This window comes from Psittacula echo (assembly GCF_963264785.1).
Source record: "Psittacula echo genome assembly, chromosome: 6".
Taxonomy (NCBI): domain Eukaryota; kingdom Metazoa; phylum Chordata; class Aves; order Psittaciformes; family Psittacidae; genus Psittacula; species Psittacula echo.
In genome coordinates, this window is record NC_137743.1 from 61,528,702 (window position 1) to 61,544,090 (window position 15,389).

Sequence of the window (15,389 nt, forward strand, 5' to 3'; positions counted from 1 at the left end):
GATGAGGTTGGAAGTCAATTTTGAAGGTGAGGGATTGTTGGGAAATTCTGAAAATGGTTTGTTTTGGGAAATAAGAATGGGTGGCGAGAAATGGCAAAACAGGAGCATGGAGGAAAGAGTAGGCAGATGTGAAAGGAGGGTACTGAAGTGTTAGAGAAGGAGAATGAACAGGAGGTCAAAGATATTTAGAGTTTGTTTTGACGCTGGGGAGGGGTGGGTGTACGTGAAGGACACCCATCTGTTCCTTTGAGATTGGAAGGAGCACGCAAAGTGAAGGGCATGGGGAATTAATAGACTGATTGGGTTGAGGGAGAACTTGGCTGTGTGCATGGATTTGATTTGTGAAGTGTCATATTTGCTGCATGCTCTGTAAACCTCAATTTCTTGATTATATTTTTGCAGTGCGGCTCCATGACAGTATTTCAGAAGAAGGTTTCCATTACCTCGTCTTTGATCTGTAAGTGTCTGTCTTTGGCTTTGATGCTTCACCAGTGATACAGGCACGTGGATGCTTGACTAAGAGTGAAATAAAGAGCACCTGCATTAGTATAATTCTCCCTTCCTCTTTAGAGATCTGTAGATACCTGTGGCCTATTTGACAGAAATCCGTAGACTGTGTGGTAGGGGATGGACCAGAAAGGCTCCTAGCAGCAGGTATAGGTGTGGGATGGCAAAGGATGGATATCCTGTATAGGGAGGCCGTTTGACTGTTGTCTCTGAGGCAGTCTGGAGGGGGCTGATGAGAATTATTCCGCCCAAGCTTAGCCCACCCAAGCTTAGCATATACTAAGCTCTGTAGAGGCACATGGGCAATTTGTGCCCAGTGTGTCAACAGTGTCCTGTACACTGCTGGTGAAATGTCAGTCCAAGAGGTCATTCATATGGATATATCAGTGGTGGAGCCGTGCTGGTGGAGTTCTGCCCTGGCTTCCTGTTCTGCAGGTCCCTGCATAGGCTGCTGGAAAGAGCCCAGGCAGATGGCTGCATATGCCCTGTGCAGCCTTGAGCTAGACATGCATAGGCTCTGTAACTTGTCTTGTTGTTTTGCACTCCAGGGTTACAGGTGGGGAGCTCTTTGAGGATATTGTTGCCAGAGAATACTACAGTGAAGCAGATGCCAGGTAAGACTGTTTACAGACCCCTCTGTGTATGTGCCACATGCGTTGGCAAGTGGGATGAGTTTCCTGACTCCTGTTCTGTGCATGGCTTTGTTGACACTCTTGTTCCCCGTCTGGAAAATAGTCCTCTTTCTGCTATCAGTGTAAACTATTGTCACCGGTCAGCCTAACTCACCCCAGCTCTAGCCCTCGTTGCTTGCACAGCGCTGCCGTCTCTGCCACTTGCAGACACCGTGCTCTTTGCTGGGAGACCCATTGGTAGCAGCTTTGTCTGCCTGATCTTCCTGGTGGTTGGTGACAGTGTGTGCCTGGTGAGCAAGTGTTGGCCTGTGGCTGTGAGAGCACTGTCTGCTTGTCCTCTGGTAGGGTTCTAGTGATGTGCCATTGCTGTTGTGCAGACCCATTCAGTTTGCCCATGTCTAGATAATGGTTTACGGGGCAGGGGGGAGAGCGGGCTTTGAAAGCTATGTTTCTGTGGAAGTCTCCTCTATGAGCTGGGTGGCACAATGAGAAAAGGCATAATGTGAGAGCACCCTTCATCTTTTAATATTAAAAAGATTTAGAGTTATGCTCTTCTTTTTTGGAGTGTGTCCCCCCTCTCCCATGTGTGAGCTTCCTGAAGTGGCCTGTGCTTGTCCCTTTGCTGTTTATGCTGGGTCAATGTTTTGTATAGCAGTAGAGGACAGTATTCTCTGACCTGTCCGTCTGCTGGATGTGCAGTGTTTGGGATCAAAGCTGGGATTAAGCAGCTCTTCTTCTGCTTTAGCAGGGTCTGGGAGTGGCATGCTGGTGACATTTCACCTCACCTTATTCTGCACCCATGTTCTTATCTAATCCTTTTGTCTAATCTTATCTATTCCTTTGCTGGAACAGGAATTAGGGAAGCTGTGAGAGGAGAGGGGTAAGAAGGGAGCAGTGGGTGCTGCTGCAGGGTAACCTTGGTAGGCAGTACTGTGAAGAAGATCAGACCGAGTGCGAGGAAAGACAGCATGACCTGATAGTTAAGAGGAATCTGTGGGCGCTTACTTGTTTTCCTTCTTGTACGCTTACAGCCTCTGTCTTCTAGGCATTGCATGATGCTTTTAAGTAAGGCATTGCACCATGCACTCCATTGTGAGCCATCTGCTGATGGGGAAGGCCCGTGGGCTCATAATCTCTGATGAGCTCCTGGCAGAGAGGTCTGAGAGCCCTGTAGATGTATTCAGTGGTCTGCACAGATGTTATAGGCACAGCATCTCAGACAGATACGCAGTCATTCAAGCCGTTCTGCCTTGAAGTTGGAAAGTTACGAGGTTATCAATCATCATCCTTCATCCTGTCCCTCTTGCCAGTGCCTGTTCCCTGAAATGGTCAAGAGCTGGCAGTGACCAGCACTGCTCAGGAAAATTATGGCAGGGTTAGGGGAAGAGGAGAACAGTCTGTTTCTCTGCAAGACTTCCTCAGGGTGCTCAGCCCTCTGTCTGTCAGCTGGCCAGGTCTCGCAGTGCCCACAAGATGACAGGGTGAAACTCCTCCCTTTCTCTCCCCATGCTGAGCTGAATTCCAGAGCAGGCTGGGAGAGCGAGGGAGTGAGGTCCGTGCCAATCCGCTGCACTTGGCTCGCCTGGGACACCTCACACTTTTGCCATTTTTGGCCAGAAAATCTCCCTCGCTCAGACTCGGCTGTGTTCTAATTATACATTTTTGTTTTGGGAGCGGGCAGATATTCATGGACTCCGACCCTGAGGGTTGTACTGCCAGCTCTGGAGGGGCGGGGGTAGCAAATACGCAGTGCTGCACCTCATCTTCCCTTCCTCCTCTCACCCTCTTCCCATCTTTTCCAGTAGCCAATTTCTTTTCCCTCAAATATTTCACTCATTTCAAATCTGTTCCCCCAATATTTGCGCAGTTTGGTGAGGGGACTGGCTGATCCTGCAGTGAGGACGCAGACCCACCCAAGTTGCCCACATCTAGGTGCTTACTGCCCAGCCATAGTTGTCTGAATGCCTACTGCATTCCACATTCACTCTTGGGAGCTGAGTAAACGTTTAGTGGAAGAGATGTTTTCAACCAGAAATCTCACCCATGGGTGTGTGGCACTGTCCTTAAGCAACAGGTGTAAGTAACATCTTGCTTTTGCCCCTGTGGTTGCAGCAGTGAGAGTAGCAGAGACAGGGTTTTCTGTGAGGGAGGGGAGTGCGGCATACTGCACTTAACAGGGAATGAGTCTGCTTTTCAGATCGCTAACCCCTTAAGTGGGATCTGTACTTAAAAGGCACCCAGCAAGCGGGTGTGTGTGCACATTGCGTATGTAAAGTGCTTGAGATGCTGCTCTGAAAGCTTTGCAAACTGGCGGACACCCAGGAGTCATCATCCTGAATTTGCTGGAGGAGGCTGCTGCTCTCTGAAAGTTTATTCTTTGCTTGGGACTAGTCTAGCTGAATGCTTCCTGGAGTGATTTTTTCTTGCTTACCCAATTTTGGCTGCTGTTTGTAGACACTTGGGTGCCTCGGTTCTCCTGTGTAGGGTGCTCACTGTTGGCTGAAGGGACAAGTGAGATGCTTAGTGTAAGGGGAAGAAAGGGAGGAGGTGATGAGAGGTAGGAGGGAGGCTTTGTGGCCCTGCTATAGATTGGGTGTTTATCATCCTGTTGCTGAAAGTGCTGTGAGTGTCCAGCTGTGATGGTACTGAGCTACGTCATCCAGTGGACATGGCGAAGGGATTCAGCATGGGGTCTTGAACTCTCCCTGACACAAATATAAAAGCTAGGCAAACAGTTCTGGGATGAGATGAGATGCCAAGTGTATGTGTGCGTGTGCATAACTGTATGTCTTTCCCTTTATCTTTCAGCCACTGTATTCATCAGATACTGGAGAGTGTGAATCACATTCACCAGCATGATATCGTGCACAGGGACTTGAAGGTAATATTTCCTCCGTGCCATGAAGGCTGAGAAAAGCAGCCAGGGGATCATTGGAAGAGGCAAGACAGGGATATACCGTGTTGCCAGCTGGGAGGGCTTTTTCACTTGAACAGTGCTCAGGGGTTCCTGAAGCACAAGTTTGTGCCTTCAGAGTTTTCTAGAGGGTGTGCTGAACTCCCGAGGAAGTTCTCAGTCTTCATGAGCCTTGCCAGCTCTCAGCCTCTCTGAGGCAGCTCCAGGATGGAGTAGTTGTGAACCTTGGAGTGCAGTAGACTTTCAGAGAAACTTGGGTAGGATTCCTTATAATGAAGGACACTTTCTAGTTTGCCATTGAAGAGATCTCTGGAGACCTGGGGCAATCTCTGTTCAATCTGCCAGGTTGAGTTTTCTACATAGAGCCTGTATATTTTTGTTCTGCGCTGTTGCCAAACACATGCCATTGGGCTAGGGCAGAGCTGCTCAACAAGAACTTTTCACGTCATTTCTTCCTTCTCTCATCAGTAGAAGCTCTTTTAATCTAAACCCAAAACTGCTGGCCAGTTAAACACTGGGTGAATAGACCATTTGCCACATTATAATGCATTTATAGACCCAGAACTTCTGCAGTGGTCAGTTGCTTTAACTCACTTGCCACGCAGTGCCAGCTGTACTGGGAGCTGGGCAGGCTCCAGAATGAAGAGTTTTGTGCAGGAAGGTCTGCCTGCCCTGCAGCATTCTCTGTCTAAAGTGGGAATGGTGATGGCCACCAGCGGTCCAGTTAAGTTAATGCAGGATGACATGTGCTACCACTGCTGGTTTTGGTTTGTTCTGCATTGCATAAGGCGAAGAGTATAAAAATATATTGTAGAGAGCAAGATAAAGGCATGTTGCAAGCTTGGTGGCAGAGTTCTCCCAGTGTTTCTAGTGTAGATCCCAGTGTTCTCCCAGTGTAGATCTAGTGGGCAGCCGTTAACCCTTAGTGTTTCTGGCAAACTCCCATGCAACACTTCTGGCCTTCTGATTCAGAGCACTGTGAAAAGATGCAAGCTGTCTATTGAAGAGTGGCTGCTTGGGATTAGACCTGACATCTTCTTTTGATAAAGCAGCCTTCAAGAAGCACTACTGCCCAAAATTAGGGCCTCTATGAATATCAGTAGAGTTTTCCAGTACAGGATGGTTTAAGCTTTCCTTGGCATCTTGTGTTCGGATATAATCTGTTTTGCTTCCCAAGTTTTGTTTTTGTGAAAGTTGTGAACTTGTTTAGAACTTACCAGCTGCTGGACACTCCCCACTGCAGTTAATGTGTTTCTTCTGTTGCTTGCTCTGATGCACTGAAGCTATCCAGGCCTGAAGAGTAGCCATTCCTTTTAGCAATAAAAGATCCTGTGCTCTTCATTTAATATTTAGCTCCTTGCCAAAAGCTTGGCCTTCAGGATCAGTGTGTAATAACTGCAGAGCTTGCTTCAAGGGAAGTCTTTTGCACCTCCCTCTCATAAGCCTGCTTTTGGCTGACATGCTCTTAAAGACCTTCAAATGTTGAGCTGCCCATAGGGATTGCAAGAAATTAGGGAATTCATTCACATCCTTACCAAAAAGCATGTGAAACCTGAGACAACCCATATTTATGTTGGCAAACATGCACATGGATAAGCACCATTTGCCTTAAGGTGTTTGTAGCTGTATTTTAGAAGCACATAGTTTCTAATTTCACTGTTTCTTAGTCAAGCCAAGCCCAGGTGTGATCTGAAGCTGGGAGAGATTTTCAGATTTCATTGGTCTTCCACTTGAGGAATTTGTTTACACTGGTGAATTTTCACCAATGTAGTTTGATTAACACAGTCTTTTCCACTTCCCATCCAGTGAAAAGCCAGTGACATCCAAATGTATTGAGACTCAGTTCCTCTTCCTTCCATGCTGCTCATGGCAAAGACTGTGATGGGCAGGGCTGTTCTCCCTTCATTCAAAGCAGAAGCAAGGCATGTGCCCAGTACTTTAAGGCAGGTGAACGAGTAAAGCATCATGTTCCTGTCAGGCAGAACAGGGATAGAGGATTGTCATGGGATGAAACTGGTGAGCAGGCTGAAAAAAAGACCTTCATCAGATTTGTGAAACTGAAACAAGTTTCTGTTTCCGGATTTCCAGTTTTCCATCTTGCTTGTTAAAAAACTCAAGTTGATATGAATAGCACAAATTATCAGAGGGGGGTAGGATGAGAAATCACATTTGTCCTGCTATCTACAAGTTGGATTTCCTGCAGAGGTGTAATAGCCACCAACTTAAAGGCTCTGGGGTTTCAAAAGGTCCCATGTAACTAGCTGCTTTTGTGCTTCAGAGGAAGCTGCTGACACTCAGTCCATTTTTTGGAGTTGTGTTAAGCCTTCTGCTGAAGTCCTTTGCTGGAACACAACAGAATTATGATCAGAGTGAGATTCATGTGAGGGGCAAAAGTCTCCCTTTCCTGGCACATCGGGGAAGTGGCACGCTTCCTTGTTGTATATGCGATGGCAGCAGTAGCAAGACAGCATATTTTATGCTGCTGTAAATACGTAGCATGAAGAAACAGCTTACAAGAATACTGCTGTGCTGCTTATGCCAATTTGAGGCTGAGGCTTTTTCTGTTAGGGATGAAAGCTACTCACTATCTAGATGATGCCTTCCCACATTACAGTGGTGTATTTGGCAGCCGTTATTAGCATCATATTTACTTTTCCAGTGCCTTGGGGACCATGTAATGTTTATGGGGAGAAACATCACTGCAGATTGTATCTACTGTATCCTTTCCCCCCACCCCTCAATGACTCTGCGGGGATGACAGAAACAAATTTTGGGTTCTGTGCTGCAGGAACTGTACTGCCAGTGCCCTCTGGTGTCAGTATGTAATATGTTGGCTGGGTGAGGAGAGGCTCTGGCTCCCACAGGGGTTTGTGTTAGACTTCAGGATTTTCTGCCACTCTAGGTTAAGGCCATTTGTTTCTGTTGCTCTGTCTTCACCTGAACAACTTCAGTACATGCCTGCTAAATTCAGTCAGCAGATTGAATTCAGTGATGTGAATACTGAGGTAGGAGGGTTTAACAAGGGTGTCAGTCTTTCATTCTTACCCCCTTTTCTCTTTCTTCTCCCCAGCCTGAGAATTTACTACTGGCAAGTAAATGTAAGGGTGCTGCTGTCAAACTGGCTGACTTCGGACTGGCTATAGAAGTCCAGGGAGAGCAGCAGGCCTGGTTTGGTAAGACTGTTTGACCTTTCCCACTTTTGCTTCCCCCTTTCCTGGTGGCTGGTTGAGTTGTACCCTCCCTGAATACTTTCTCTCAGCCCTTCCAGCATGCTTGTGTGTATCTGGCATTGCTGCTTCCTTTCCAAGCATCTCAGCCTCTGGGTCCTTGGGCACGAGCCTAGGTGCAATAGAGGAAAGAATATGATAAATAAAGAGAGAAAAAATGTCTGTGTATTTCTCTATTCTTGGTTTACAGTAGATGCTGGTGTCAGAGATGAATGCAGCTGCTAAGTTCAGAGCCTGATCTGAACTTTCCTACTGCTCAGGAGTGTACACATCTGGAATTCTTTTGGTCATTTTACAGAAACGCATTTAACCTGGCTTGCCTCAGGCACATTTGGATCTGACCTTATCTTTGTTTAGCTAAAACATAATTAGAAATGAGACCTTCTCAGGCTAAACATCAGCTCCAAGACTTTGCAGTGCTGCAGAGATTCTGGAGAGATGGCTGCTGCTCCTGGTCTGCCCTCACCATTTGGAACACAATCAAATGCGTTCCATATGGGTCTTGTGTTTTCAAACACCAAGCCATTATATGTAACAGTGATATAAGGCCTGGCATATGAGTTTGTGCCCAGCTGGTTGACACGGTATCTCTTTTCTGTTCTTCCCGCACCGCATAGACATTCAGTCCCATCTGATCTCCCCTTCCCCCTCCCTTCCTTTTTGTTGGTTTACCAAGAGGTAGCTCTAGCAAATATGAGATGAAGGGTGGGAAATGGATTTTGGAATTTGTTGGTTACCACTAGTGGATTTTATGATATGGCAAGATCTCTTCTGCTTGGGTACTGTTAAGTACTTCATGTCATCCATTTCCTGGCAGGGTTTGCTGGCACTCCAGGCTACCTCTCCCCTGAAGTCTTAAGAAAAGATCCTTATGGAAAACCAGTGGATATATGGGCATGTGGTAAGATTCTGTCAAAGCGTTTTACAATTAAACAACACCATTTCATGTAGAAGAGCAATTCCTTATAACCTATTGCTGGGAGGGTATGCAGTGCTCCTTCTTGGGTGGAGAGATGAAGGCACACTTGAGGATAAGCACCTTGTGTAGATGGAGTTAATACTGGAGCCTGAACTCATTTGACTCTGGTTCCTAATTCTTTCCTCGGGCCATCTATCAGATGTTTTGAGACTCAAGAGATAGGACCTGTCTATGCTTTGCAGAGTCAGTTGTTTAGATAACTGTAGCAATTTCCTATTACTCTATGTAGCAGATTAAATACTGAAGAGAGATGATTTTTTTTTTTAAAGGAAAAAATTAAGTGTAAATGTATCTGGGACTGATAAGTTAAAAGATATATGATATCAGTGTTGCCTGACGTGGGCTAAATGGTTCTCTGCAGGCCAAGAGTGTTAGCTGTGGCAGTGTCATTTTTGTCCCAAGATCATGCACAGTAAGCATCTAAAACCACAGTCCTTACCAAAAAGTCACTTGCTGCCCAGCAGCCCCAGGGAATGTGGCTTCATTTTATTCTGAGAGCAGCTAGGAGTTGTGGCTCACCAGCCATAATAGCCAGAGGAGGGTAGAAGGACATCATGCACCTTGTTCTAGCTCCTGGCACATGAAGTGCCAGGGTGAGGTTCAGCAGAGGAGAGGTTTGCACTGTCTTTCTCTACCTTAGAAGACTAAATATGGTGGCAAATGAAGATATAGAGCAGTCATTATCTTGGGGACTGTCAAGAGGGAAGGAAGAGGGGCTGAAGGAATAATTGGCGTATTAGCCTAACCATAGTGTATCTGTCTCTCCCTCCCAGGAGTGATTCTGTACATATTACTAGTGGGGTACCCTCCCTTTTGGGATGAAGATCAGCACAAACTCTATCAGCAGATCAAAGCCGGAGCCTATGACGTAAGGGCACTTTCTTGCTGAGTACCTGCATGGGTGTAGAAGCCATCCAAAACATGGCACTATCTTACTTGGTGTTTAGCAGCAGGCCCCAAGCTACTGTGCAAAGCGATGTTTGGCATGTTCATACACCTTGTCTTCACTGCCTGGGATACAGTCCTCTTTGGGGCTTCTGGAAGGATATGTGGAAACATTGCAGTGGGCACCTGGATGTTGCTGGTTGTTAGGGAGATGCAGAGCTGAAAATGCAGATGATGGGAAGTGGTGTGCTCTAGTGCATTTACCACAAAGTGCTGCAGATGTAGCCAATGTTAATTCTTTCAGGGGAGCAGAGGGAAGGTAGAAAGAAGGAGTCTGTCTTTATCAAGGCCTAATTAAAAGTATGGGGAAGTATTCTGTAGACTAATAGCTTAAATTACGGCCTCTGGTCTCCTCATTGCCATAGAGGAATTTCGTCCAGCAGTGGAAAGCATGGAGCCCAGTGAGAAGACTGAATGGTAGGGGCTTTTGGAGGGGTGGCTTTGTGGTGGGGATCAGGTTGGTGGGTTGGAAGCTCTGGTAAAAAGCCAGTTCGTGAAACAGTTTTCAGAGAAAGGCAAAACTGAGGTGTGAAAAGTGCCTGAAGGAGAGGAATAGCAAGGAGGTTAGTACTGGGAAGCAAAGCGGTGTAAAATGTGGTTTGGGTACCACAGCTTGAATGTTTGACATAAATTCTTCCATGTAAAGAGAGGCTTGGGAGGGACAAAGGAACTTCTGGAAATCCTAGTTCGAAGCCTGCAGGCATGAATATCAAGAGGAAGTTGGAGAGTATGCTTTGTAGGCTGTCTTGTTGTGTGTATTAAAAAAGAAAAGGCAAGGGTTCTGCTGGATCCCAGTTGCCTCCCAGCTTCTGTGCCTGACATCATGAGAGTGGCTGTACTGGTGAGAACAAAGGTCTGCCCAACCCCATGTCCTGGCTCAGCGGCTATCTGAGTGAAAGGAAAATGATAGCCTTAAATGGACTCGTGTTCTCTTGTCTTCCTGCCCCTCTCGTTTCTGTGTTGTTTGCTATTTGAAGTGGTTTTGCACCAATTCTATTGATGGGGATTTTCAGAGCACTTCAGGGGTTAAATGTCTAACTCTTTCTGTAAGTCCTGAGGAGCGAAGTGCCTGATACCTCTCATCTAAATGTTGTTTTTGAGTTCTTACCTGTAATGAACAAGTTGCAGTAGATTCCTCCTCTGTTTTGCCTGGTAGAAAACAGCTTAAGTTTTACTTGTGTACCTGCCCCTGGTGTCCTTACCCCAACAGGCCAGTATGCACCAGACTGGTCTGTTGTTCTCTCTTGACCATAGAGGAACTGGTAACTGTGAACTGGACTTTGTGCTGTTGGGTAGGGGTTTTGCAAGGCATTACCGTGAATACTCCAGAGTTTGGATGGGGGAAGGTGTCCTGGCTTGAAAGCTCAGTATCACAATTTCTGAGTTGTCTCTTGCAATGTTAGCAGAACAAATATGTATAATGCCTTGCTGATGCCCGAGAATGCAGAAATAGGAGTATGTGTGAAAAAAATGCAGTGGTGTATTTTTATGTCCCAACTGAGCAAAGCACAAAATGTAGGAGAAAAGAGATGGGATAAACTTTTTCTAAATAATGTAATACTGTAAGGAAGTGTTCTCAGGATGGATCAGTCTTTCCCCTCCCCTTAAAGACAGGGGACTTTATCCCAACAGCATATTTAGCTTTGTGTTCTCAAGTTCACCTCTATTTGTACAGTAGATTCATAGGAGTGAGATGTACTGCATTTAATCTCAGCTGTTATCTACACCACATGCAAGCATCTGGAGGATGGTGTAAATATTCATCTTTATCATTACTGGAATTATAGGAGAGAGCAGTTACCTCTCATGGGTAGCTGAAATACTTGAGAATCTTCTCTTTGTTTCCATGCTTCTCTATTCCCGTCCACTATTACATCTCCCTTGTTCCCCAAGTAATGATTTCTAGTATGGTAACTGCTTGCTCACAGCTTGCTGGTGGGATGTTACACCTGAGTGACTGGTATTGTTCCAGGATATTGTGCTCTGTGGTGGCGAAAGTGACCTGATGGGATGTTCTCTGTTAGCAGTTTTTGCTTTCACAAGGTTTTGATGTAGTTAAGTGTTTATGATTTTGCATATGCTGTTACAGCTTTTTAGCATGCTGTGAGAAAGAGCAAGGTGGGGTAAAAAAGATACTGCTTGTGTTTTTCACGTCAGAACTCATGTTCTGACAGATCTGTGACTTAGGTTTTTTGACTGTTGAGTGTGAAAGAAATTCAAAGGTCTGAGTGATTCCTAGAAAGCTTTTAAACTGATAATCTACCTGTCTGTGTCTGGTGAATGGTACAGGTATGTCCTGCTGTCTGGTACCATTCATTCACTGGATTCTGTACGCTTTTTGTTCAGCTTGGGTTTTCAGAGTTGTGTTTTGCAAATGTATTAGCTCTGGTATCAAAAGGGCAAAAGCTGGAATTCAGCTGTGTAGGAAGGAAAATCTCTTGTGCTAGTAGAAAACACTTTCACTTCATCTGTTCCTTCTTCCTCTTTCAGTTCCCATCACCTGAGTGGGACACTGTGACTCCCGAAGCAAAGAATTTGATCAACCAGATGCTGACGATAAACCCCGCAAAGCGCATCACAGCTGACCAGGCTCTCAAACACCCATGGGTCTGCGTAAGTACTTTCCTTTATTACAGACTGACCTGTGGTTTACCCTGAACTGACATGTCAAGAAGACTTTGCTGCACAGGAACCCAGAAAATTTTAAATATTTCAAATTGTGATTATTTTGTTTTTCAAGGCTGACCTTCAACACAGCAACTTTGTTATGCAGTGGGACTTTACTGCCACTCTAGGGGGAAAAAAACCCTTATTCTTTTAAAAGTCTTGTGAATGTCCACAGTTTCTGGTTTTCCCCACATGTCCTCTTCTGATCCATATTATCCTAAAATGTCAGAGGGAGTTTGGCATCAGACAGAATATCTGAGGATTATTTTGTTCTTCATCTCTACTTCAGTTTATGGCATTGCATCTTTGCAACGTTGGAACATTTCTGCTGTGCTGCAGCTTAACTGGCTGTAAACTTGAAATCCGCAGAAGAGCTGTTGCTGTTCTGTGTATGTAGTTTCTGCCTTGCCAGACCCTACACATAAGTACTTTTCATCTTTTACAAAGTTGGCAAGGAAATCCCAGAAAGCAAGTGGGAGTGGGTGTAGGGAGGGCAGCAATGGTGTACTTTTATCTCTGCAGGATGAAATAGTTCCACCTAAGTCTAACCAGATGTTCTTGTAATACTGTAGCATATTTCTGCTTTCTAGGATGTGCCTAGTGTGTTCCTTTGCCCATTTGTTCTTGAGAAATTATGGTGGTTTTTAACTTCCACCCCAAAACAACAGATCAGGAATTTAAACTTAACGTGAAAATCTGTGTAACAGAAGTGTAGTGGCTGCTGTAGTGACGTGAGTTCCTTGGAAGTCAAAATTTCACACTAGCTGAGGCTTTGCATCTCTCTGTTTTTTCTCCTTGCATGCTTGTAATCAATAGCAGTTCCTGTATATTTAACTTTTGTCCCAGTGCCTGTAACTAAAGATGTATGTATTATGATAGCTCGCTCCCTGTGGCAACATAATATAGAACAGTTCAGGAGAGGCTTTCCTTCTCTGAGTTATGCGGAGTTCAGTTTCACTTCACAGCCATTTCAGCCTCTCACCCAAACTGCCTTCTATTAGTCTGTTGTTTCCATTTGCTCTGCAGTCTCTGTGTGTGCAACATGCGTTTTTCTTTTTGCGGATGTATTGGTCCTCTGACATAAATGTAGTAGGAAATCTTGAGTTTATCTGAGACACTGAACTGAAGTTTGTGTCCTGACTCTTGTAAGCCCACACTGAAAAACTGGACATCACTGTCACTCCTAAGGAAGCCGGATGAACAGTGACCATCAAAGTTGTTAGAGGACAGTTTAGCTATGTTCTCCCTCTGTGCTGGCATGTGTACTGCAACAGGTGACCAGCTTTGATGGTAGGATCAGAGATTTCCCATGAAACTAGCTGAATATGAGCATGGTTTACAGTTCTTTTGAGTATTGCAGAAGTTTTTCCAAGCAGGAGAAGGGTAATGGAGGGTTTGTTACACACTAATCTGCCAAGTTAGTAATTCACCCACTGTCCTTGTAAAGGGAATTCAGGCTTGTGGCTCTATGCAAGAGCAACAGCTACTTTGGCATTAGTCTCTGGTTTCCTCATGTGCTCTAAATGCCAGGCAGCATCAGTCTCTGGTTTCCTCATGCGCTGTCAATGACTGGCAACACTTCTGGGAAGTTCTCTTTTGCAGCTGATGTGATCCCAGTCTGCTGTGGTGACAGGTGTGCATCACTGGCTAGAGGTTATATGCTCAGGTTTTTGCTCTGGTACAATAGAGCTATATGATCTTTCCTCTTACACACTGAAAGTCTATTTCTGCAAAACTGATGCAAAGATGCTGAGGCCTCTACCAGTCAAGCACTTAGATTCAGGGAGCTGTCATGTTCGGGAAGGCTACCGCTCACTAGTATTCACTTACCACTTGGAATTTCCCCTTAGAGCCATAACTAATGCAACCCAGATCTTTTCTGTAGTGCCTCTAACTCAGTCCCCCATGGACAACCTTGTTCACTTGATTTTGTTGTCTTACTGTCTTGGTTTATTTGTGTACCTGAGAGGCAGGGAACATTGATTCTCACCTATACCTCAGCCATAGAGTTTCTCAGGCACAGTCTTGTAATAGCCAGCCTTGATATAACATGTCTTGCTGTATTGGGAAGTTAAGTTATGAAGTGTTGTAAGTGGTAGTGTTTTGCAGCCATGCAGTGATGGGAGACTTAGCCATGTCAGCTTGCATGTCATGGTTGTGTGCAAGTGGTGCAAACTCCCATAGCTGATTTGGTTAGGGTGTGTTCTTGATCTTTTGCTGTTCCTGTTTTTCAGCAACGATCCACTGTCGCTTCAATGATGCACAGGCAGGAGACTGTGGAATGCTTGAGAAAGTTCAATGCTAGAAGGAAGCTAAAGGTAAGTATATATTAGTTTGCCTTAAGTTTGGTTTTAATCCTCTGAACTTGAGGTTAGTATCTTCCTAGCAACAGTATTTTTCTTTTTATGATTAGTTCACTAACATAAGTGAAGTATCTTATGTGGTCCTCCAGTACAGGGTATGAAGCAGTTTGTTGAGGATTTGGGTAGTTTCTTTCTCCAAAGCTGTAAGTTTCCAATGCCTCTTCTGCTATATAATCACCCCTTCTACTTTATGTAAGAGGGTTGAAATAGAGAAACTGGTTCTTAAATCCTGGACTTTTTAGTTCTGATCACTCTCTGCCTCTCAGTAAGAGTGTATCAGTTGCCTGTAGCTGGGGCAAAGCCTGTGGCTTGTGCATTAAGCAGCTATCTGCTGTTTGGAAGCTGGGAAACAACTGTGTGTCTAAGCATAACTCTTAGTGCTATTTAGATTTCCAAGGCTATCCCTAGCTGCCACTCTAGAAAGACAGGACTTCGAGAAGTTCCATCAGGTCCAACAGCCACATGTGGGAATCCTGGATACACTAGTGCTTTCCAGGGTAGCAGTGGAATACCTGACACACTCTGTTCTCCACGGGCCAGCCCAGCCCCTCTCTGAAGTAAGTGACACCATCTGTTACTCCTGCTTTCTCTTTCCCACAGGGTGCAATCCTCACAACAATGCTTGTGTCTCGGAATTTTTCAGGTAAGCTGTTACTGTTTCTATCTCTTCCTTGGTTTTGTTTTGTGTGAGTGAACTGGGAGATATTATAGCCATTTTGGGTTGAGTAGGAAGGGAGGAAACATGCTTACAATTCATCATGGTGTAATGGTGGTCGCTTTGCCTTGGCTGGTGACCAGTGTGAAATAAGAAGTAATTTGTTTGGGGAGGAGCACATGATGCTCTGGTCAGGTACAAAACAGAAGTAAAGTCAACTGCCACAAACCTTTCATGGTACTTCGTTATCAGATTATTTTGGGGTAATACTAGCTGGTATTTGTTAGCTTTCCCCTCTGAAGCCAGGAGTCAAGAACTTGTATTAGGTAAGCAGTGATTGCTTTAGACTGAGATAAGGGCACAGAGCAAGTAATAATATTGGTGAGAATACGGACAAAAGCTATTTGGATATTGTATTACTTTGACTCATCAAAAATGGGTCTGAAGAACCGAGCTATTAGAATTTTCCTTCTTGGAGTCTCAGAAGTGGTTTTCATCCT

The 15,389-nt window shown here is 45.1% G+C and overlaps 1 protein-coding gene across 6 annotated transcripts in view; it reads left to right on the plus strand.

The window, feature by feature from the left end:
* Nucleotides 1–15,389, plus strand: part of CAMK2G (calcium/calmodulin dependent protein kinase II gamma) — a 125,106-nt gene that overhangs the window by 69,308 nt on the left and 40,409 nt on the right. For all 6 annotated transcript variants that reach the window (XM_080621455.1, XM_080621451.1, XM_080621450.1 and 3 more), the window contains exons 4-12: nucleotides 403–457; nucleotides 1,056–1,121; nucleotides 3,948–4,020; nucleotides 7,124–7,226; nucleotides 8,098–8,181; nucleotides 9,033–9,127; nucleotides 11,695–11,817; nucleotides 14,106–14,189; nucleotides 14,835–14,877. In XM_080621455.1, the coding sequence (XP_080477581.1) occupies nucleotides 403–457; nucleotides 1,056–1,121; nucleotides 3,948–4,020; nucleotides 7,124–7,226; nucleotides 8,098–8,181; nucleotides 9,033–9,127; nucleotides 11,695–11,817; nucleotides 14,106–14,189; nucleotides 14,835–14,877 (726 nt within the window). The remainder of the gene's footprint in view (nucleotides 1–402; nucleotides 458–1,055; nucleotides 1,122–3,947; nucleotides 4,021–7,123; nucleotides 7,227–8,097; nucleotides 8,182–9,032; nucleotides 9,128–11,694; nucleotides 11,818–14,105; nucleotides 14,190–14,834; nucleotides 14,878–15,389) is intronic.